General features: G+C 42.9%; 1 protein-coding gene across 1 annotated transcript in view; it reads right to left on the bottom strand.

The window, feature by feature from the left end:
• The window catches only part of PHLPP2 (PH domain and leucine rich repeat protein phosphatase 2), a 78,529-nt gene extending 57,289 nt beyond the window's left edge, over positions 1-21,240 (bottom strand). The window contains exons 1-2 of the mRNA XM_049786331.1: positions 21,090-21,240; positions 11,108-11,367 (exon numbers count right to left, since the gene is read on the bottom strand). Of these exons, the coding sequence (XP_049642288.1) occupies positions 11,108-11,361 (254 nt within the window). The 5' untranslated portion in view covers positions 11,362-11,367; positions 21,090-21,240. The remainder of the gene's footprint in view (positions 1-11,107; positions 11,368-21,089) is intronic.
• Positions 21,241-25,301: the final 4,061 nt, after the last annotated feature.

The following is a 25,301-nucleotide window of genomic DNA, read 5'->3' as shown; positions in this document are numbered from 1 at the left end:
TGGCTTCAAAAAAAAAAAAGAAGAAGAAAAAGAAAAAAGAAGAAAATATATATAGTAAACAGGGTCAGGGATGTGCTCAGTGGTACAGCAAGCACATGCCTTGTGTGTTGTGAATTGTGGGTTTCATCCTCAACAATGCTAAAGATGGTCTCTCACTCGTTCTATTTCTCTCACTTGTTCTCTTTCTCTTTCTCTCTCTCTCACACACACACACATACACACACACACACACACACACACACACACACACACGCCAAGCATGAGGACAGGAGTTAGACCCCAGTGGTACCCATTTATGCACAGCTCAGCCCCAGCGACTCTCCTGACTGGACCTCACAGCACCACAATAGCATGTGTAAACAATGGGCACAGCAAGTGTATGAGCACACCACAAGTAAAAAAAAAATAGTGTGACTCCCAATGAACACTCAGCTGTTCCAGCACTTTGGTCCACAATGTGATACCCAGCAAGCCCATACAATTATATAGGGTGCAGTAGGTGAATGTACGACACCCAGATGGTAAGCAGGTACCACATCTCCATGCATAAAGCTCCTGGCAAGTGCGTGTTATTAGCACCTGACTCAGTATGTGAGTTTTATGGTCACTGCAACGAAAACAGCAACAAAGGGAAGGAAAAGAGGGAAATTTTTCAGTAATTTGTAAGAATGATCCAAGTCAGTGACTCAGAATTAGAATTTAGAAACTCAAATTCCAAGGGTAATAGTTCTTTTTTTTTTTTTTTTTTACTGGGTGTGGGGCAGATTGGGAGATAAGGGGCAGACCTAGTGGTACTCAGGGCTTACTCCTGACTCTGTTCAGGAATTACTGACAGTGCTTGGAGGATCATATGGGTTTCCAGGGATCAATTCATGGTCGGCAGCATACAAAGCAAGCATCCTACAAGCTGTATATTGCTCAGCCCCAACTTAGTTCTGTAATAAAAATCTTATTCCTTCTCAGCATAGTCCATCATCAGAGTCCATCATATATAGCTCAACCACTGAGCAGGAGGCCCTGGTTTAACCCCAGAGCCAAACAGTCCACCAGAGCACAGAGCCAGCAGAAATCCCAAGTACTGCAAGGTGAGGCCCAAACAACAAAATTCAAAAACAATCAAACACAAAATGAACCACAGATGTTACTGTGATTGGACCAGAGTGACAGAACAAAGGGTAGGGTGCTAGTCTTGGACATGACCAATCTGGGTTCGATCCCTGGCTCATATGGTCCCCTTAGCTGGTCAGGAGCATTCCCTGAGTGCACAGTCATAAGTAAGCCCTGAGCACCACCACATATGGCCAAAATAAATAAGCAGAACAAAGTAAGAAGTCACTGTGATGACTAAGTGTAAAAGTAAAAGCAAATACCAGGAGTCAAAGAGCACAATTATTTTGTTAAGTACAATGTTGTTAACTTTCCCAATAAAAGGCAATGATCAAGCAGGTTTCACGAGTGAGTCATTATCACATAAAAAGTTCAATAAACTTCAAGCTAAATATTATCATGTAAGAAAAAGTATATAAAGGGAGCTTTAGACTAAAGGAATAGTGGCACTTTGATAGTGGGTGTGATATGGTAGCATTGTTCTCTACAAATATTCAAATAGTTACACTCTTGTAAATCAATATTACCATCATAAAAATTAAATTCTGGAGTCAGGGAGATAGGTCAATGGGTTGGAAGAGATGCTTTGTACACTGGAATCTCCAGCACTACATGGTTCCCCAAGCATTGGTAAAACTAACCCCTAAGCACTGCCATGTGTGGTTCAAAAGCCAACAAATTATCAGATTGGAAAGATAAGAGGAAAGAAGGGAGAAAAAAATTAAAAAGAAGGGAGGAGGAAAAAGAGAGGGAGAGAGAGAGGACTAAACAGGAGCCAGGATCTTTGTGGTCCAATTACACTCAGCACTGGCAAATGTGGTCTGTTTTATATCTATAAAACAATAGAAGTGGTCTCACACAGATTACCATTGGGGAAATTATTAGCCTTCTGCGCAGGACAATTATTTAGTATACAATCTCACACACTGTGGACAGTGTCCTTGTCCCCTAAATGTTATAAAGTCTCCCCCAAGAGCAATGACAAAAAGCCCTAGTTCAAATCATACTGATAAATGGAAGAGATTGAGCGTGGGATGTTCTTAAGATGGGTACAAGTCTTTCACAAGTAAATGATCTCTAGCTCCTTCAAAGGCTGAAATTCTATATATTAGTAATCAATATTCAAGCAACAATATTCAATTTGTAATCAAAATCAATTATCAATATCAACCAATATTCTACCATATTCAAGTGACAAGTCCAAGACTAAAAAGATATTAAGGAAATAGGAATAGTTTAAAAACGACATAGGGTGGGTCCGGAGAGATAGCACAGCGGCGTTTGCCTTGCAAGCAGCCGATCCAGGACCAAAGGTGGTTGGTTCAAATTCCGGTGTCCCATATGGTCCCCTGTGCCGCTATTTCTGAGCAGACAACCAGGAGTAACCCCTGAGCAACGCCGGGTGTGGCCCAAAAAACAAAAAACAAAAACAAAAAAAAACGACAGAGGGTAATCACAGCCCCAAGAAATCCCACTTCTAGGAGCCAGTTCAGGAAATTCAACAATGTTTGCTTTGCTTTTTGTTTTTGGGCCACACCCAGAGGTGCTCAGGGGTTACTCCTGCTCTGTGCTCAGAAATCACTTCTGACAGTTGCAGAGGACCATATTGCTATCACTCAGGCCCGGAATTCAAGAATTTGAGGGGCAAAGATGTAATCATCACAATACTACTTTCAAAAAGCTAAATTACTTGAAACAATACAAATAAGTAACAGTAACTAAGCACTTGTTAGATGCCAGACATCAACGTAATCACTTTAGTTTTTACTATTCAAGATAAAGTAAATTGTTTACAAGCTAAGTGGATACACAGAATCTCAGATTGTCCACCCCAAGCCTATCAAATCAGAATCTCCATTTTATCACATTCTCATGATAGACAATATAGTGTGAGAAGTGCTGCCGGGGTCAGAGAAATATTACAGTGGGTAGGTCGCTTGCCTTGAATGTGGCTGACCCAGATTCAATCCTTGACATCAATATAGGGCCTCTGAGGGGCCGGAGAGATAGCATGGAGGTAGAGCGTTTGCCTTGCATGCAGAAGGTTGGTGGTTCAAATCCCGGCATCCCATATGGCCCCCCAAGCCTGCCAGGAGCAATTTCTGAGCATAGAGCCAGGAGTAACCCCTGAGCACTGCTGGGTGTGACCCAAAAACTAAAAAAAAAAAAAATATATATATATATATATATATATATATATATATATATAGGGCCTCTGAGCCCATGATTCCTGAGTGCAGAACCAGGAGTAGCACAGCTATGGATAGCTCAAAACCAGAAACAAAAAGAGAAGTGCTGTTTTACAACTATTAACTCATTTAAACTTCATGATATGTATAATTTAATCCCCAAATATAATCCCAACTCTATAACGTAAATGTTATACATCACTTGACAAAGTAGTTAACTAAAAGCATAGATCAATAAATTTTGCATAGTAACTATTAGTGTCATGATGTGAACCCACAAATTCCTGTTCTAGGATTCCTAGTTCAAAACCATTATCTCATTCAATTTCAACTTTAAAAATTTTTTTTAAATTTTAGACATCATAATTTACAATAGCATTAATGAGAGGGTTTCACTCATATGTTGTTCCAGCACATCTTCCAACATATCCCTCAATGCTCACCTCCACCTCCACCCTACCAGGGTAAGTTTCCTTCCACAAACCCAATTTCAGATTTTTTTGTTTCTGGCTATTTGTTACTCCCTTATTATGTTTCTTTAGTTTACACATGAGAGATCATTCTGTATCTGTCCCTCTCCTTCTGAGTAATTAAATTAAGCATGATATTCTCTAGATCCATCCATGTAGCAAGCAGCAGCAAATTGCATGATTTTCTATTTTCTAATAAATGAGTAATATTCCATCAATAATTTTTAAGGTTTTTTTTTTTTTTTTTTTTTTTTTTTTTTGGTTTTTGGGCCACATCCGGCGTTGCTCAGGGGTTACTCCTGGCTGTCTGCTCAGAAATAGCTCCTGGCAGGCACGGGGGACCATATGGGACACCGGGATTCGAACCAACCACCTTTGGTCCTGGATCGGCTGCTTGCAAGGCAAACACCGCTGTGCTATCTCTCCGGGCCCAAGTTTTTTATTTTTAAGTTTATAATTTTTATTTATTAACTATCACATCATGGGAATTTTTTTTTATCATGGTAATTTTGTGTGTGTGTGTGTGTGGTTTTTGGGTCACACCTGGCAGTGCTCAGGGGTTATTCCTGGCTCCAGGCTCAGAAATTGCTTCTGGCAGGCACAGGAGACCATATGGGACACAGGAATTTGAACCGATGACCTCCTGCATGAGAGGCAAACGCCCTACCTCCATGCTATCTCTCCGGCCCCTCATGGGAATTTTTAAAGCCATCAAGACATGAACTAAAATAGGTAGTAAATAAAGTCAAGTATATAGTATGGCCCAAATTTTTTAAAACCATACAAACAGGCAAGAAAGAGTACAGTGGAAAAGGCACATGCCTTGTATGCAGTCAACAACAATTGAATTTCTAGCACCATTTATGGTCCCCCGAGCACTGCCAGGAGTGGCCCTTGAACACAGTGCCAGGAGTCATGAATAGCCACTGGGCTCTGCTGCATGTGTGGCCCAACCCCCAAGCCTTTCAAATAGTTATACAAAATCACTTCAAAAAGATAGGGAAAAAATATATGGAATTTGTTGTCAAAATATCATGATTCAAATTCCAGTTCAAGAGCCAGGGGTGTGGCTCAACTCTAGAGCACTTGCCTTTCAGGCCTGAGGCCCTACTTCCATCTTCAACACCACAATTTAAAAAAAAAAAAGTTAAAAAAAAAAAAAAAAGCTTGTTCTAAATTCCAGCTCTACCACTTCTTTCTTTCTTTCTTTCTTTCTTTCTTTCTTTCTTTCTTTCTTTCTTTCTTTCTTTCTTTCTTTCTTTCTTTCTTTCTTTCTTTCTTTCTTTCTTTCTTTCTTTCTTTCTTTCTTTCTTTCTTTCTTTCTATCTCTCTCTCTCTCTCTCTCTCTCTCTCTCTCTCTCTCTCTCTTTCTTTCTTTCTTTCTTTCTTTCTTTTCTGCACAGGATGCAGGGATTCGAATCACCATTGGTTCTGGATAGGCTGGGTGCAAGGCAAAAGCTCTTACTGCTGTGCTATCTCTCAGCCCCTGCTCTACCACTTCTGAGCTGAGTAGCTGTAGCAAGAAATGCTTACTAGGATAGTATAGTAAAAATATACAAAAACAATAGAGACAAGGGCCAGGAGGACCATATCATGGTGGTAACTTTGCCAAAAACAACAGAGGAGTGCAATTAGGGCAGAGAAGTGACCCCTGTGACAAAAAGAGTTTGAAATTATCACTCTGAACAAGAACTAAAGCGATATGAATGTTATACCTTCAGTAATAATATTGCAAACCACAGTGTCCTAAAGAAAAAGAGGAAGAAAGAGATATGGAAAATGTCTGCCATAGAGGCAGGCAGAGGAGCGGGTAGGGGGAATAGGAGAAGGAAACGAGGAATTTGGTGGCAGGAAATGTGCCCTGGTGAAAGGTGTTAGACATTGTATGAAACGAACAACTCTGTAACTGAGTATATCACAGTGATTCAATTAAAGAATTAATGGGGAGGGGGCGAGGGTTTGGGACACACTCAGCAGCACTCAGGGGTTATTCCTGACTCTGTATTCAGAAATCGCTCCTGGCAGGCTTAAGAGACCACATGGGATGTCACAATTGAACTCAGGTCCGTCATGGGTCAGCCACATGCAAGGCAAACGCCCTACTGCTGTGCTATTTCTCTGGCCCCTAAAGAATTAATTTTATTAAAAATAAGAAAGATAAAAAGAAAAAAGAAAGATGGGGCCAGAGTGACAGCACACTAGTAGGGCGTTTGCCTTGCAAGCAGCCAACCAGGACAGATGGTCCCCCGAGCCTGCCAGGAGCAAATTCTAAGTGCAGAGCCAGGAGTGGCCCCTGAGCACCAATGGGTGTGCCCCCCCAAAAAAAGAAAAGAAAAAAGAAAAAAAAAGAAAGACGCTTGCTCTCTAAGATGACATGCTTAACATTTTAATTTCAACTTTAAGCCTCAATTTTCTCATCTACAAAATGGGGTAAGAGTTCTGTGAAGAGCACTGTGACAAGAACACTGTAAAGAGAAGTAACCCACAAACAACATAAGTAACTATAAGCAATCCAATCTGTACTGTAAGCTATTCTTTGTACACTTTTCATTTTTCAAAAATGCCTTTAATAAACACTTTATGATACATCATTAAGCAGCAAAAAATAAGTTATTAAAGGGCCAGAGAGATAGTATAACAGGTAGGGCACTAGCCTTGCACAGGGCCAATTGGGTTCAATTCTCAGTAACTCATATGGTCCCCTAAGCTTGCCAGGAGTAATCCCTGAGCACAGTGCCAGGAGTAAGCACTGAGCACAGCTGGGTGTGGCAGGAAGAGTTAATATTAAAAAGATAGCATCTTAAATTGTCAACTACCTTATACAAGACTATTGTTCTGAGTAGATCAATATCAGACTCCAGTAACTCATAGCTATGCAACAATGAAATGAGAAAGAGACACAGTGCAGCTGCTCGCTCTCTCTCTCTCTCTCTCTCTCTCTCTGAGGTCTTGACGCTAGTGTCCACCATCTCTCTGAAATGATTTAGGCCTTCAGACTGCCTGGCAACACAAGTCTGACCTGACCTTGAGCAAAGCTTTTCCTCATCTGAAAGGAATGCTGCCACTACCCTAACCCCTTAAGGTTATCAGGAACAGTAAATGAGAAAATGTGCATAAAGCACTAAGCATACTGGATCATCACTGGCCTCTTTCTTCAGATTTCTTGAATTCCTGCTCTAGCAATAAAAACAAGTCCATACTTTATTTATTTATCTATTTGGTTTTTGGGCCCCACCCGCAGCGTTCAGAGGTTACTCCTGGCTCTGTGCTCAGAATTCATTCCTGGCAGTCTCTGGGGACCGACCAATGAGATGCCAAAGATAAAACCCAGGACAGATGCACACAAGGCAAATGCCCTACCCACTGTGCTATAGCTCCAGCACCATACTTTAAAACCATCGTTCTTTGATAGGGTTCTTGGTATTTTCTAATCAACTGTACTTTCAAAGAGCTTTTTTTTTTTTTTTTGGTTTTTGGGCCACACTCGGCAGTGCTCAGGGGTTACTCCTGGCTGTCTGCTCAGAAATAGCTCCTGGCAGGCACGGGGGACCATATGGGACACCGGGATTTGAACCAACCACCTTTGGTCCTGGATCGGCTGCTTGCAAGGCAAACGCCAATGTGCTATCTCTCCAGGCCCTCAAAGAGCTTTTTAATTACAAATGTATCACGGCAATAGAGCTGAAAACAGACAAATTTTGTTTTAAGTATACTATGTAGATTCACAAAATTAAATTATAGGCAGTTAATTAACTACAAAACTACTAAGAGCAAGTTAATTCATAATATCTCTGCATGCACATACATTCCTATCCAAATGGAATTGTTTAAGTACATGAATTCCCTCAGTCATTACAAGCTATAATATGGGTCAAAGCTTCCACCTGATAAAATTAGATCAGAATCGGTTTGAAGATTTAGAAAAGCCTAAGGATCACTTACTTGGATCCTTTCATTTTACAAATGGACTTAGGAAATGTAGTTAACTGATGAACAAAGAAAACATTCAAATGTTAACCTACTTTTGTAGGAATTAGTCTAAATCCTAAAAGGAATACATAATAAACCTCACTTTAAACATTTGAATTGACATCAATTCTTAGCTCAGCTAAAGGTGTTACTATTATTACCACGTTTCCAGGTGTAAATGGAAGCTTCCTTTCACACTTTCAATAGTAATAAAGCCACAGCTTTGAATTCTATTTCAAGTCATTTACCTATTACAGGAGAGGGGGAAGAAAAATGGCCAATGATCAGGCACTGAGGAGATCTTATTTGATGTCTAACTCAAATAAATTTTTGTTTGTTTTTTTGGCCATACCTAGCAATGTTCAGTGGTTACTCCTGGCTCTGCACATTATTCCTGGTGGTGCTCAAGGGAATATATGCAATATCAGGGGATGGAACCCATGTTGGTGAGTGCAAGGCAAGCCTCTACCCACTCACTATACTACCATTCTGTGGCTCGCTCAATTAATTTTTTAAAAAGATGAATCAGGTAGGCTAATGGATCAGTGTTAAGTGATGCCTTGAATGCCAAGATATGGATTCAACCACCAGCAATACAAAAAGTAAATCAATAAAAAGCTGAATCAAATTCATTTGCACATTATAAGAGTAGCAGTAATTATACCTTTAATGTTTACAACAAAAACACAAACGCTTTTAAAAGAATACAATTGGGTGGGGCCAGAGCAATAGCACAGTTTGCCTTGCACGCAGCTGACCCAGGATGAACCTCAGTTCTATCCCCCCAAGCCAGGAGAGATTTCTAACTGCATAGCCAGGAGAAACCCCTGGGCATTACTGGGTGTGGCCCAAACCCCAAAAAGAATACAATTGCTTTTTTTTTTCCCCAGGCTCTCCACTCAGAATCGCTCCTGGCAAGAGCAAGGAACTATATGGAAAGCTGGGAATAGAACCTGGGAAGGCCGAGTGCAAGGCAAATACCTGTGCTGTGCTATCACTTCAGCCCCACAATTGCTTTTTAAACACATGAAAATAGGCTCACTTTTATTAAAAACAAAATTATAATGTCAAAATAGCAAAATTCCCCCTAGGAGATATGATCCCTGGAACTATATGGTCCCATAGGCACCACCAGAAGAAGCCCCCATTAAATAAACAAGACCAAAAAAACATTAATATAGAAGATCTTTAACATATATTGGGCTGGGGGAAAAGCTCAAAGAGTAATGAGTATATTTTACATGCAGGAGTCCTAGCTTTGATCCCCCACTGCAAGAGATTCCCCCAAACACCAAGCCAGGAGTTCGTTGAGCATTGTTGGACATGACCCAAATTCCCGTTCCCCAAGATAAAAAGATTAGTCAACAGTGTGTTGCATGTAGCACGTTTCATTTTCAAAGTTATATATAGAAACAGACTCATGCATGAGCGAATATACGTCTCATTACATATCCTTTAATACACTTCAATTTTTTCTCTTTATATGGCTTTTTCTAAAAAAAAAAATCTTAATCTTTTTTTTTTTTAGGTTTTTTTTTGGGGGGGGACCACACCCGGTGACTCCTGGCTATGCACTCAGAAATTGCTCATGGCTTGGGGAACCACATGGGATGCCATGGGATGCCGGGGATCGAACTGAGATCCATCCTAGATCAGCCTCGTGAAAAGCAAGTGCCCTACCGCTGCACTATCATTCCAGCCCCCAAAATCTTAAATTTAGAATTCTGTCTTGAGGTGTAATCCAAATAAAATAATGATCACATTTTCCTTTGTGGATGAAATGTTTTAAATTTGCTTTTATATTATTTTGTAATTATTGTTTGGGAGGTTTGGTTTTGGTTTTGGGGCCACATTCAGTGGTGCTTAGGGGTTACTCCTGACTCTGCACTCAAGAATTACTCCTGACAGGCTTGCTGGACCATATGAGATGGTGGGGATCAAACCTAGGTCAGGAAAAAAAAACCTGGGTCAGTCATGTACAAGGCAAAAACCCTACCCATTGTGCTATTGCTTCAGCCGTTTCAGGTTTTTTTCTTTTTTTACTTATACCCCCTGGTGTTTGGCGGTTGGGGGCTATTCGTGGCTCTGTTTTGGAGGGTCACTCATGGCAGTGCTTGGGGGATTCTGTGGTGTCAGGGATCAAACCTAAACCTCTCACACACAGAGCAACAAACTTCCCACACACAGCAAATACTTAGCCTGTTAGCTATCCCTTTTTGTTTTTTTTTTTGGGGGGGGGGTTGTTTTGTTTATGGACCACACCAAGTGGCACTCAGGGGCTACTCTTGGCTCTGCACAGAGAAGTTACTCTTGGCAGGTTTGGGGACTGTATGGGATGCCAGGAATCAAACCCAGGTTGGCCACATGCAAGGCAAATGCTCTACCTGCTTGTACTATCACTTGGAACCCTCATTCTTCATTGTTACCATAGTTTAGGTAACATGGTGACAATAGTATTAATGTTCAGGGTTTTCATGCAGTTACTGAACCTTCACCACCTCCAAAGTGCCCAAGACCTGCCACTACTATCCTTAAATCACTACTGTCTACTTTCTCCTTGACTCCCATTCCTTGGGAATCTGTTTTGTAACTGAGACCAAGGGTTTGCCATAGTTCAATACTGTCTATTTCCTTGGCTTTTTTCCACCCTCTATATGTCATGGATGAGTGTGGTCACCTATTATTTTTCCTCCTTCCTCTGATTTATTTCACTTAAAATAAGTCACACCCTACAGTTCCTTCAATTCAAGTTGCAGCACAGTGGGAGAGTTCTTTTCTTTTCTTCTTTTTTTTTTTTTTTTTTGAGAGTTCTTAGTGTTTCAGGGTGTTCCATTGTGTATATTTACCACAATTTCTTTTCTTTTCGGTTTTTGAGCCACACCTGGTGGCACTCAGGTGTTACTTGTGGCTCTGTAGTCAGGAATCACTCCTGGCAGGCTGGGGGACATATGAAATGCCAGGAATCAAACCCAGGTAGGCTTTGTGCTAGACAAACATCCTCCCTGCTCCAGGCCCCCACAACTGCTTTATTCATCTCTCATTTTGAGTTATTTCCTTATTCTGTTTATCATACTTGGCACTGCAATGAACACAAGTGTTCAAAATATCATTCTGAGTTAATGTTTTTTATGTTTTGGGAGTAGAAGGCAAGAAAGGAATCACTAGATATTAGAAAACCTCTCTCTATACTCAGATCATTTTCAAATGTAAGAATCATATAGTTTGCAATCCTAAGGACAACTATTTTTAACAAGTGTAATGACTCCCCATAAACCACATGTATTCCATCATTATACTCCTAAGGTCCACATCAAAGCAAAAATATGCACCATTCAATTGAGGTAGCGTAGAGCAGCAACACTGGGAACTTACCTGACCAAATCTCCATGAAGCTGTAAATAAATACTCTCCTTTCCCTCTCCAGAACAGATCTCTGATGCTGGGGTCTCTACTGTGCACAGGACAAGATGCAAGTCGGTGGAGGTGGAAGTTGTAGTGGCAGTGGTTGTCTCTGCTCCATAAAGGTAAACGCAACCTCTCTTCACATCTTCTTTCAGCCAGTCTCTTTCTCGAGAACCAAACCTACTTCTCCGATTCAAACAACTCCTACTCCCATTGCGTTTCATATTTCTCTAGAAAACATCAAGCAAAACTCATTAGCTAGGATCTCTGACTCAACCAGACGTGTTCTTCCCTTACCCAGTTTTTTTAGTCTAGATGTACAAATATTCTGCTTGCAAGAAACCATCAGCATATTCCAGGCCCATTCTTTTCTTATATCCTTATCTTCTTTTAGTTAGGTAACAGTTTTGCTAGTGGCAATATTGAGTTTGTACCTGAGCACCACCACAGTGCCAACGCCCCTTCACCAATGTCCTTAATGTGACTTCTAGTCCACCTCTTCCTTTTTCCAGCCCAGCCCAGTCCAGCACAATCACTTGGTAATAACAGTTTTATAATCCAAGGTTAAAAGTTTTTCACTTGCCCTATTGTTCCATACAATACAGATGAGTGAAGTCAGGTATGTGTCCTCCCTCCCTCTGAGTTTGCTTAACATAATACCTTTCAGTTCCATCTAAGTTGCAACAGACTACAATATCTTATCCTTTCACATGCTGCAGAGTTTTCTTAATCTGGGAAAGATTTCTTCTCTACTAAGTCATCCATGTCTTGTTCATTCTTGTTTCATTCTTTTCCAGCCCTTCCATTTTCCTACACTTTCAGAAAACCAATGAAGTACCGACTACCTAATCTTCGTGAATTTTAGTTTTATTTCCATTTTAGTTCATTTCAGTCATTACCCTAAAGAATATGTGTGTACATGTGTAAAATACGTTCTTACATAGCTGGAACCTCCTGGCACATCACCTTAATCTCTTTCTCCACAGGTGGAAACAATGCTGTAATCAACATTTTGTACTCGGTCTCCAAAATAAACTAAAAGCTCCTTTAGGGTCTGGACTTGGCCTCACAGTCCACGTAAGCAAGTATAGTATAAGTACAATATTGCAAAAACACTTTTCCATTCTCTTACTTTGGGGGGGGGGAGTTATATTTGATAATTGATGTGTTTAAAATTCATCTTGTAATGTAACATCTCAAAGCAAAAACAATTGCTACAGCAATATAACTAATTTCTAATGGGACCATTTATCTGCTCTCTACTTTTATTTCCAATTTATTTTCAAGGTACCTTGATTCACAATACTATAAACAATAGTATAAAACATTACATCATCACACTCAGTCAGTACCAGGGTGCCTTCACCAATGACTCAAGGTCCTTCCCACTCCAGTCCCTCCTCACTGTCATTAGACCATTGTCTAATTGTTACTCTTACTGTTTCTTTATATTTCAAGTATAGGAGATATCATTATGTGTTTGTCCTTCTCTCTGATTTCATTCAGCATATCCTTCAGTTTTATAAATGTTGCAGCAAATTGCATGATTTCATCTTTTCTTATAGCTGAGTAGAAGAATTTCATTGTGTTTCTACACCACTATTTCTTTACCCAGTCATCTCTTCCTGGGCACTCGGGTTATTTCCAAATCTTGCCTATTGTGAACAGTGCTGCAATGAACATAGGAGTGCAAATATATTTTTGATAGTATTTTGGGGTAGATGCCAAGTGGAATTGCTAGGTTTTCATTAGAGGCTGAATCAAAGGATATTCCTACCAGCAGTGATTAGGGTTCCCTTTCCCCCAATTCATAACAGCATTATTTCGTTTCTACTCTTCTTGCTTGTTTTGTTTTATTTTGGGGCCACACCCAGCAGTGCTCAGGGCTTACTCCTAGCTCTGCACTGGTGGGCTCCAAGGTTCTGTGTAAGGAAGCACTCTGTCCATTGTTCTATTTGAACCCATATATCCTACAAGTGAGAACTATGTTGTTTCCGCATCAAGAAAACTGATTCAAAGCTAAAAATTAACAAAAAAAAAAAATCTAAAAATTAACACTATATTCAAGTTGCTTATTTTACAAACCATCCTATTTGTACATTTAGCAAGTAGATAACTAATTATTAATTTTGAATATTCTTTAGTTTTTTAATTTATTTAGGAGGGAAACCATCTAGTTCATCTGAAAAATGTATTTTATAAGGCATAAATATTTAATATTTATACAAAGAAATCTGCATGGATTGGAAAAACAGCACAAGAGGCATGTGCATGCCTTGTAAGCAGGAGGCCCGGGGTTCAATCACAGCACCATATGGCTCCTCAAGAACCACCAGAGGTGATCCCCCAACCACTAAGCCAGGAGTAAATCCTCAGAATTGTAAGACATGGTCCATAACTAAAGAAATTAAAATTTGGGCCCAGAGAGATAGCACAGTGGTAGGGCGTTTGCTTGCATGCAGCAAGACAGACCCAGGTTAAATCCCGGGCAACCCATATAGTCCCCAAGCCTGCCCGGAACGACTTCTGAGTGCAGAGCCAGGAGAAACCCCTGAATGCCACCAGTGTGGCCCCAAACCCAAAATAATTAAATAAAATAAGTTTTAAAAAAGAAATTAAAAAATAAAACAAAGGAAGTTCTGCATTCTACACTCACTCTAGAGAAATTTTTCTCTCTATTCCAAAGATTCACTAAAAAGGTTATTTAGGAGCTAGGGAAGGCCACTAAGTAGTACTTAGGAGTCCAAGGACAACTCCCAGCTATATAGGTCTTAAGACTCATGCTCAGAGTCATCATTGATTTGGGCCACCCTAGTGGTGCCCAGGAGCCACCAGGACTACACCTAGCAATACTTGGGAGACCACAGTTCCTGGGCTCCAACTGCAAGTTCTGATATGCAAAGCATGTGCGGTAGCCCTCTGAGCTATCTACTCAGCCTCCCAAAAGCTTAATGTATTAATATTAATTTCTGTTAATGGGGCCGAAACAGTGGTGTAAGCGATAAGGCAAGACTGCCTTGCCCGTGCTAGCCTAGGAGGGACCACAGTTCAATCCCCCGCATCTTATATGGTCCCCCAAGCAAAGAGCAATTTCTGAACGCATAACCAGGAGTAACCCCTGAGTAACCACCAGGTGTGCCCCCCGCAAAAAATATTAATTTCTGTTAAACCATATTCAAGTATGAGCCACTACTGGTACACACTGGCATCAACATGTTAGCAATGTTTAAAGGGACAAAGAGACAGCACAGGAGGTAATGTGATTGCTTATATGTGGTCAGCCTGGGTCCCATCCCAGAGCAGGGTCAGCAGTAGCCCACAAGAACTGCCTGGTGTGGTCTGAAAATCCCAAACAAAACGTTAATTAAAAAATAATTTAGGGGCCAGAGCTATAGCACAACAGTAGGACATTTGCTTTGCAAGTGGCCAAGCCCGGATGGACCCCAGTTTGATTCCTGGCATCCCATATGGTCCCCCGAGCCTGCCAGGAGTGATTTCTGAGTGCAGAGCTAAGAGTAACCCCTGAATGCTGCCAAGTGTGGCCCCAAAACCAAAATAAATAAATAAATGTTTAAAAAAAATAAGTTAGGGCCCGGAGAGATAGCACAGCGGTGTTTGCATTACAAGCAGCAGATCCAGGACCTATGGTGGTTGGTTTGAATCCGGTATCCCATATGGTCCCCTGTGCCTGCCAGGAGCTATTTCTGAGCAGACAGCCAGGAGTAACCCCTGAATACCGCCGGGTGTGGCCCAAAAAACAATAAATAAATAAATAAGTTAAAGGGCTGGAGTGATAGCACAATGGGTAGGGTGCTTGCCTTGCACACAGCTGAACAGTGTTCAATCCCTGGCATCCCATATGATCCCCCAGAGCCTGCCAGGAATGATTTCTGAGTGCAGAGCCGAGTAACCCCTGAGTACTGCTGAGTACTCTGCCAAAAAAGAATATTGAACCGGAAGGTAACATGAAGAAAACAGGCATGTGGGACAGAGATAAGCATGGAGATGAATCTGCTATTAAAGGGAAGATCCCATGTAATCTATTCATGCCAAAATTCTGGAAACAGCTGATGAGAGCAATATGTTTCAAAGACAAGCTACAGGGGCCAGAGTGGTGGCACAAGCAGTAGGGCATTCGTCTTGCATGTGCTAACCTAGGACAGACTGTGTTTCGATCCTCCAGTGTCCCAAATGGTCCCCCAAGCCAGGAGCAATTTCTGAGCACATAGCCAGAAGTAACCCCCAAGCGTCACCGTGTGTGGCCCAAAAACAACAACAACAAAAGACAAGCTAGAGGCTTGAGAGAGAGTACAAGGAGCAGGGTACTTGCTTCGCATAGCTGCTCCGTGGCACCCCATATGGTACCCCGGTTCTCCCTGGAGTGATTCCTGGGAGAAAAATCAGGAGTAAGCCCTGATCATGGCCTGGTAAGAGACAGAGACAGAGAAAGACAAAGAGAGATAGAAACAGAGAGACAAGCTAACGCCACACAGATATTGCTGTTCCATTGATAATATGACTTAATAAATTATCTCAGGAAAAATAGATAAATAAAAGCTACTAACCTCAAAAAATTGATAATGGGCTACTGAACTACCATCAACCACTGCTTAATTATCTAGTACCACATAAGGCCAGGAAAATGCTGGAAGTGTTTGCAGTCACAAGTACTGCCCATGACAGTCTTTTCTTTCAGCTTTTAGAATTCCAATTCCAATGGACTTGTTAGACTAAGAAAACTTCTATTTCCTTCCTAATTTTAAAATAAGAACTGTTCATGAACTTCATATAAAAAGGGAATACAACTTAAGTGTATATGAAGAACACACTTAAGATTTAAAGACGGGTCAGAGCGATAGCACAGCAGGTAGGGTATTTGCCTTATATACAACCAAGCCAGGTTCAATCCCCAGCATCCCATACGGTCCCCTGAGCTTGTAATAATAATTTCCGAGCCTGGCCAAGTGTAGCTCCAAAAGAAAGCAAAACAAGAAAAGATTTAAAGATACTTTCAGAAAGTAAAATTCTTTATAGACAAGTAGATTAATAAACTACAAATCAAATATACACTTAAATTTTATCCTTTGAACTCTTATAAATGAAGATAATATATAACCACTCTGACCAGTTCAAAGGTGATCATTACTACATACACACCTAACTCATATATATGGATAAAAACATTTGGTAAAGTAACTATACTCAGCACATTCTACTAGAATATGAAATAGCCTTAAAAAAAAGAATATGAAATTTCCTGAAGGAATATATAGTAAGGAATATTTTGTATGATTTTGGGGACCACACTTGGCAATGTTCAGGAGCTATTACTCGCACAGTGACTGGGGGAACATTCAATGCTGGTAATCAAGCATAAGCCTCCAGCATATATGCTCCAGTTCTTTGACTTATTATTTTAGCCCTAAGGAATATTATAGGCAGGTGGCATACTTCCAGAGAGTAGGAGTAGTTCAGTTATTTAGTATTTACTGATGTAAGCTATATACAAACATATATAGAAGAGGGAAAAAAATCTCATAGTATTCACTGATTAGATTTTTGACACTTCCTGTTTTCCATAGTTTGAAGGGGAGAAAAAATTCCAAAAACTGTAGGAAACATTTAACATTTAAATTTTTTTCTTTCTTTTGTTTTGTTTTGGCTTTTGGGCCACACCTGGTAGTGCTCAGGGATCTCTCTCCTAGTTGTGCTTGAGGATGATATGTGGCACTGAACTCAGATCAGCCATGTGCAAGGCAAGTAACTTAACCCCTGGATTGTATCTCCAACCCAACATTTTAAAATGTATATTTCAAGGTATTCCCAACAGGGACCAAAGTGATAGTACAGCAGGGAGGGTGTTTGCATGTGGTCGACCCAGATTAGATCCCTGGCATGCCATATGGTCCCCTGAGCCTGCCAGGAATGAATGTTGAGGGCAGAGCTAGAAATAACCCCTGAGCACTTCCAGGTGTGGTCCAAAAACAAAAAAAAAAAAACAAAAAAAAGATACTCCCAACCATCTTTAAAAAAATTTCAATGAGGGGTTAAAGTAGGGGCTAAGGTGGGTGTTTGGCTCAGCCGACATGGGATGGACCCAGGTTCTATCTCCGGCATACTATATAGTACCCCAAGCCTGCCAGGAACAACTTCTGAGCTCAGAGCCTGGAGTAACCTCAGAGCACCACCAGATGTGGCCCAAAAACCAAAATAAAAAAAAATTTACTGAGAATTTGTGTTCTACAGTACTACTGAATACTTCAAATAATCTTACAAGTATTTAAAATACCATACTTAGATCCACTGAGAACTATTAAATAGTACCTTCTGAATAATAAATAAAATTTTTGCTAAATAAATCTAGGGAATTTTTTTTAGCCACACCCAGGGCTCAGGGATTACCCCTGGCTTTGAGTGCAGAAATCGCCCTTGGCAGGGTAGTCCATGTGCAAGGCAAACATCCTACCACAGTACTATGGCTCCAGCCCTCTAAGGAAGATTTAAAATCAAATGTCCTAAGGCACAAATGAACCTAAATCTAATCTAGCTAAATTATAACGGTTTAGTTTTATAAAGGTTTTGTTTTGGCTTGTTTTGAAGTACAACCAGCTGTGCTCAAGGCTTACTCCAAGCCTTGGCTCATCTGTGGTGCCAGAGATTGAACCTCAGTCTGCAAAGTGTAATGCACGTGTGCTACCAGCTGTACTATGTCTCTGGCCCTGCTTTTATTAGAATCTTTTAATGAAGGTTTTTACTATTTGGTGATAATGAGTAATGTTCATGATTTGGTACCAAATATGAGTTGTAAAAAAGCAGGGTCAGGGAAAAGGAACACTTGTCTCAAATGTAGGAAGTCCTGGGTTTAATCCCTGGTCCTACCACCCTGGCCCCAGAAAAGTTATGAAATGAAAGACCTTATTAAACTGTCTTCAGAGAAGAACATATATCTATCTTCTTTCTTCCCGATTCAGAAAGTCTTTTACTTATATATTCTTTACCACTTTCACTTGGCACAGAATTCAACCACTCAATTCCTTCTGGAAAACTTGTGTATGAAGAACACCCAGACGCTATTCTACATAGCCAATGCCATTTATTTATTTTAAAGGACTGTTTAAAGTGTCAGCCATCTGCAATAAAGCAAGGGACACAAGGACCAGAGACACTGCCAGCCGCCCATACCACCAACTCAGCACTATAATCAAGATCAATTTCAGGAATCTTTCAGATTGGAAACCTCAGGGAACCAGTGATAGGCTGGACCAGTTCCTGGAAGAGTAGGAAAGTGGGACCTCTCAGTTAGGGTTCCCATTTTTCAATTCTTTTCCCTTAAACTCCCTCCTGCCCCACCAAAAATGGTCTTGGATAGATATGTATATTTACGCACATGTGTAAGTGCTTATATACTCGAGTATAAGTCGAGTTTTCTGGCACAAAATTTATGCCGAACTCGGCTTATACTCAGGTCATACAGGTTATTTGATTCGGTGCACACGCAACGAACCGAAGCAAATGCATTTAGTCTCTAGTCGTCTTCTGCCTTCTGCTGGAGGGGGGCGGTGGCTTCAGCTCAGTCCACAAGTCAGTGATGAGCTGAAGAGGTAGGCTGAACTCTAGGCCACTGAACTATTTATTAACCCACATATTCTGTGGCTTTGTATAAACCGATAGCATGATGATGATGTCTATGCTGATCCCCTCACATCAGATACAGCTGAAGTTCTGTTTAGACATACAGATGAGGAAGAGGAGGAATCCAGTTTTGACGGATTTTAACCTTCGTGATTTGGCTTGATTACCTGTTAAGCTATGGTTTTCTGCACTTCATTTAAAGTTTTTAAGTTATTGTTGCTAGTTTACAGTTTTTCTTTAGCAATAAATATTGAAAAATATTTAACCTACTGATTCCTCAATTACTGTAATTGTTTGGGGGTATTTAGTTTTATTTTTGAAATTTACCAGTGGCTGTTACATTTTCCACCTCAACTTATACTCGAGTCACTAAATTTCCCCAGTTTTTAGGGTAAAATTAGGGGGTCGGCTTATACACGCGTATATAGATAACACAAAGAAATTGTGGGTCAGTGAGATAGTACAGCAGATAAGACATTTGCCTTGCAAGCAGTCGACCTGGGCTTGATCCTTAGCATCCCATATATGGTATCCCAAACCTGAGCGCAAAGCCAGGAATAAGCCCTGAGCACTGCCAAAACAAAACACAGGCTGTAGTGAGTAGTAGGCTAAAGGCCCTGTTTTTAGTCTCACCAGAGGTGATCCCAGAGCACAGACTAAGGAATAAGTTCTGAGCACCACCAGACGTGGTCCCCAACCCCCAAAACTATTAAAGTTGTTTAGCTCTTACACCAGAAAGCATTTACCACCTCTCACACCTACCATTTCTTAAGTCAGGGCAGTCAATTGCATAGTTTTTAATTCATTCGCCATTTAATTTTTTGTGACCTTAGGGTTTTAAATAAACATCCAAAAGCCTTTGAGGAATTACGCTTGTTACTTCCGATCCTATACATATAGTACATTCGGTATGTACAGAGTTTATGTGGAAATCCAGATAAACTGTTGAAAAGTTATCTCTCTAAAGCCACTGCATGGAGGCAGACAGGGATGCAGCAGCAGAGAAAGTATGTTTCAGAGCCTCCCTTTATGTTTCCAGGATTCACCAGATACTGCAAATCTTTTGTTTTCCTTTCCAATGCTCCCGTCTTCATGATGTCCTAAGAATACGCTTAATCGCAAATACAGTCTTCAGCCTCAATCCCAATATGCAACTATTAATGGATTTCTTTATTTTTTTAAGCAGGATGTATTTGCATTTTCCGTAACACATTTTGGAAACACATCACCTCTTCCAAACGTCCTTTTCCCTCTTCCCTGCCTCTCCAGGGCGAGTTTAAATGACTGCTGTAAGTGATTCCTCGTCTAGAACTCTAGGAGGAACCTCGCTGTACCTTTAGAAAGGACGCCAAGCTTTACAGATCAGGCCTAGGGAAAAAATCCTCTCCTCCGTGTCAGGCAGGGGCCACAATCAATCCAGCCAGCCAGCCAGCCAGCCAGCCAGCATTCCCGAACCCCTTCTTCTCCTGCCCACCCCACACGTTCCTCCCTCGTGCATAGCGAGAAACTCGGGAGTCAGCACCTTCAAGAAGGCTCCATCGCCTCCCTTGCCAGCATCTGCTTTCATTTCCTCCTACACCCCCCGTTTACCCGAGCAACACTCCCCCCGGATTCCTGCCCCCCAGAAGCCCCGCTCGCTGCCTGTTGCATAACCGCCCTGCACCCCCCCCCAACCCCACGAGCGTCCCCGGGGTGGGGAGGACGCCGAACCCCGCCGGAGAACCCCGCTCGCTCCCCACGCCGGCAGGAATGCCCCAGGAAGGGCCCGGCCCCTCCTCCCGCCGGCACACGCCCCGCGATTCCCCGAGCCTCGGGGCTCCGCCGGGGATTCTCCCCGCGGCAGGCGGGGCGGGGCGGGGCGGGGCCCCGGGTGGCGCTGCCGGGCAGGCCGGCGCCTGAGCTGCGGGGGTGGTGGTGGGCGGCGGGGCAGGTGGGTGAAGCCCCCCCGGGGGGCCGATCGGACCGCCCGAGCTCCCGCCGGGCTGATGTCTTCAGGTGTCCGGGGATCCCTGCGGCGTCCTCGCAGCCCCGCGCGTGTGCGTGCGTGTGGGCCTGCGGGGCTGGGGCCAGCCGAGGGAGGCAGGCCGGCCGGCCGGCCGGGGATGTGGCACGGCGGTGCTGCTGGTGGTGGAGGTGCCGGTGGGCGCCGAGGCCTGGGCGGCGGCCGCGCGACGAAGCCAGCCGGACTCGCCGAGTGACTGACAGACTGACTGACAGAAACCCAGCCCGGCTCCCGCTGACAGCCTCGGCCCCTGCGAGGGGAGGAATCCGCGGGAGACGGGGGGAGACCCTGCCCAGCCCGCCCGCCCGCCCGCCTCACCTTCAGGACCCGAATACCCGCCCGGACGACGGCTCGCGGGCGCACCGGGCGGCTCCGGGGGCTCCAGCGGGCCCGCGGGGCCCGGCACCACCTCCCCCATCGGCGGCTCAGGCACACACAGCTAGCTCTCGGGGAGACGCCCCGGCCGGCGCGGCGCGGCGCGACGGACGGCGCGCGGAGAGCTTCGGGGGCGCGCGTAAGCCCCTCGAGGCCACGCCCCCTGCCTCGTGGGCACGCCCTCTACACGCTGGTCACGCCCCACTCCGGGCTATTGGCCACACCCCGCGCGCCAGCCCCTCGCGGTCCCGCCCCCTGGAGCTTGGCCACGCCCCATCCCAGGCTATTGGCCACGCCCCGGCCTCTGACCACGCCCCTCCCCGCCCGCAGCCCCGCGGGACCTGCCTGCGTAGCTGCAGGCATCGCAAGCGGGCTGCCCCCACGCAGCCGCCGCCGCGGAATCGCGTCCTCCCGCCCCGGGCACACGGCCAAAGGGAGCCCCCGCTGGTCTCGCTCCGGCTCCCCCTGCAAGGCGGGGAGCTCGGCCGCCGTGTGGAGGAGGGGAGAGGAGCTGCGTGGGTGTGTGTGTGTGTGTGAGGGGAGGGCAGAAGGAGCAGCTGGGCTTGCACCTGTCATACTAGATGGACCCTGCCCTCCTCCTCCGAGGATCTCCTTAACTCACCACCGCTCCCGGACTGATTTCAGTCTTTTTTTCCTTCCAAAATCGACTTCGGAGATGGCTCACCTGACTCAGCAAGCCCCCCCCCCCCCCTTTTTTTTTTTGGTCTTCCTTCTCAGATAAGGAGTTTGCCTTTTCTTCTTCAGGCAAACTCAATGCCCAATCTCTGGATAAAAGGCCAGCTCACTTCCCAGTCCTATGTTTTCATGCCCTTCTCTGCCGTTAGTGAAATGATCCCAACTGTCCACTTAAAGCTGTGATCCTCTCTAGAGCCAGGCTATTCTTAGCAAGGCTAATGCAGAAAATCTTTTATAGATGATCACTTCAGATCCTGCAGTGATAGAAGTTTTGGGAAGGGGCAGAGTGGTCAGCCAACCTAATGCCAAAGATCAGGGCTACTTGAATCTCCCTTCATAGTTCTCTACTCAGTCTTTCTTACTTACCTATGCAATTGAAATTTATATCTGCCTAATAGGAAGATTTTGTGCGTGCATATCAAGTAGTACATATAGTTAGGGGCTCAATAATATAATTCTGAATTAATAATATAATTCTCAATTCCTAAATTATAAAGTTCACTAAACTCATGTTAGATTCCTTGCTAATTCCACTATAAATCTAGAAAACCTTCCGGTTTGGGTGGTTAGTTTTGTTTTTGTTGTTGTTATTGTTTTGCCTTTTTTTTAATTTTTAAATTTTTTTAAATTTATTTTGGTTTTGGGGCAATGCTCCAGAGTTACTCTTGGCTCTGAACTCAGGAACTACTCCTGGTGGGCTGGAGGGACCATCTGGGATTCCTGGGATCAAACCGGAATTGGCCACATGCAAGGCAAATGCCCTACCCACTGTACTATCTCTCCAGCCCTATTTTATTTTAGTGGTATCTCACACGAGGCTACAGTACACTTGCTTTTAAATTTAGATGTTCTCCTTTCACATGTGTGTTTATGACTCCTCATTTATGAACGTGGAAGGTATCAAGTAGTAACAGTAAACAATTATTGAACTTTTATTTTTTTAATTATTGAACTTTAATAATTGATAAAGATGGTATAATGCTATCTATTTGCTAACTATTGCTGCTTCAACTTGCAATGTTTATTGCAAGTTATGTTTACATGTTTACAATATCTGTTTACATAGTTTACATAATCATGTTTACATATGTACATACATATGTATATATACATATGTTTACATATACAATATACTATATGTTTACAGTATCTTGCTTTTTGGATTTTGGAGTCATTACCAAGGGTGTTCAAGGATCTTCATTCAGGACTTACTCCTGGATCTGCACAGTGATCTCTCCTGGTGGGGTTGCCAGAGTTCGAACCCAAGTCAGCAGTGTGCAAGGCAAGTGGCCTTCTTACTATATCATTACTGTGGGCCCTCCCTTGTTTACAGTATTTTAATTTATAAGTTTAAAAAAAGAGGGCCGGGGGCCGGAGAGATAGCATGGAGGGTAAGGCATTTGCCTTTCATGCAGAAGGTCATTGGTTCGAATCCCGGCGTCCCATATGGTCCCCCAAGTCAGCCAGGAGCGATTTCTGAGCATGAAGCCAGGAGTAACCCCTGAGTGCTGCCGGGTGTGACCCAAAAACAAAAAAAAAAAAAAAAAAAAAAAAAAAAAAAAAAAAAAAAAAAAAGAGGGCCGGAGCAATAGCACAGCAGAAGGGCATTTGCCTTTCACATAGCCGATCCAGGACAGACCTGGTTCAATCCCTGGCATCCCATATGGTCCCCTGAGCCAGGAGCGATTTCTGAGCACACAGCCAGGAATAATCCCTGAGCGTCACAGGATGTGGCCCAAAAACCAAAAAATTAACAATAAAAAGTATGAACTCTGAAAATGCAGACTTTGCCCATCTCTAATCTAAGAATTTAAGTCCCACGACATATTTGACTATTACAAAATTTCTATACAAATTAATTCTTCCACAAAGTTTAGTACTTACTTCATTCCATCGCTTGAATTAGTATGTATATATCAAAACTGTGACCTCCAGGGGATGGAGGATACATCCCAGGCTAGCTATAATCCAGTAGTAGAGTATCTGCCTTGTCTTTGTGAGACTCTGGGTTGGACCTCTGGAATCATCAAAATTTAAATAAAGCATCTAGTAGTCTTCATTTCTCTCATTTAATAAAGTAAAACTTACTATCTTGGTCATTCTGGGTACAAAGGGTTTTTTTAATTTGTTTTTTATTTGTTTGTTTTTAAAGAAAGCTCATTCCAGGGGACAGAGCTATAGCACAGCAGTAGGGAGTTCGCCTTGCATGCAGCCCACTGGGACAGACCCGTGTTCAATTCCCGGCATCCTATATGGTCCCCCAAACCTACCAGGAGCGATTTCTGAGTGCAGAGCCAGGGGTTACCCCTGAGCACTGGCTGGTGTGGCACAAAAATCATAAAGAAATTTCTGGGCCCAGATGGATAGCACAGCGGTGTTTGCCTTGCAAGCAGCCGATCCAGGACCAAAGGTGGTTGGTTCGAATCCCCGTGTCCCATATGGTCCCCCGTGCCTGCCAGGAGCTATTTCTGAGCAGACAGCCAGGAGTAACCCCTGAGCACCGCCGGGTGTGACCCAAAAACAAACAAACAAAAAAAAATTCTTTCTAGGCTGGAGCAATAGAACAGCCGGTAGGGCATTTGCCTTGTATGCAGTCAATCCAGGTTCGATTCCAGGCATCCCATATGGCCCCTGTGCCTGTCCAGAACGATTTCTGAGTGCAAAGTCAGGAGTAACCTTTGAACACTGCCAGGTGTGGCCCAAAAACAAAAACAAAAAAAACCCTACCTCTTTCCTATTTTGAAATTAATTCAAGAAACTTAAGAGCTTATAAACTTCTAGCAAGAAAAGAACATAGTTACTGAGTTATGTAAGGGACAATACTAATATGTAGAGAGAAGAAAGGCTTGACCAAGGGCTGACAGGAGATAGAGAGAAAATTGCTTCAGAATTAGTGTTTCTAAAAGCCAATTTTTTGAGGAATGACAAATAATCTTTCCCAGATCTCACAAGCAGTGGCTTTAAATAATCACCTAAAGAGGAAGCATCTTGTCCCAGGACCAAATTTACATTTATGCTGGAAAACAGCCATAGCGAATGACTGTTTTTTTGGTGTTTTTTTTTTTAATTAATGAGATGGGGGATTAAAACATAAATGCAGAATACAGAGGTCAGAGCAATGGTATAGTGGTTGAGGTACTTGCCTTGCAAGTAGCTGATTCAGGTTCCATCTCCAACAAATCATACAGAATCCTGATCCCCTCCAGGAGTGATCGTGAGCAACACTGAGAGTGGCCCAAACACAAAATAGAATATAAACATATACTTAAAAAATGGGGCCAGAGTGAATAGCACAGCAGTAGGGCATTTGCCTTTCAAGCAGCCAACCTGGGATGGACCTAGGTTTGATTCTCAGAATCCTATAAGCCCCCACCTCCACCCCCAGCTTGCCAGGAGCGATTTCTGAGTGCAGAGCCAAGAGTAGCTAACATCTGAGCACTTGGTGTAGCCCATAAATCA

The sequence above is a fragment of the Suncus etruscus genome, chromosome 14 (genome assembly GCF_024139225.1).
Source record: "Suncus etruscus isolate mSunEtr1 chromosome 14, mSunEtr1.pri.cur, whole genome shotgun sequence".
Taxonomy (NCBI): Eukaryota; Metazoa; Chordata; class Mammalia; order Eulipotyphla; family Soricidae; genus Suncus; species Suncus etruscus.
The sequence above is the reverse complement of the archived record's forward strand: the minus strand, read 5'-3'. Positions and strand labels throughout refer to the sequence as shown.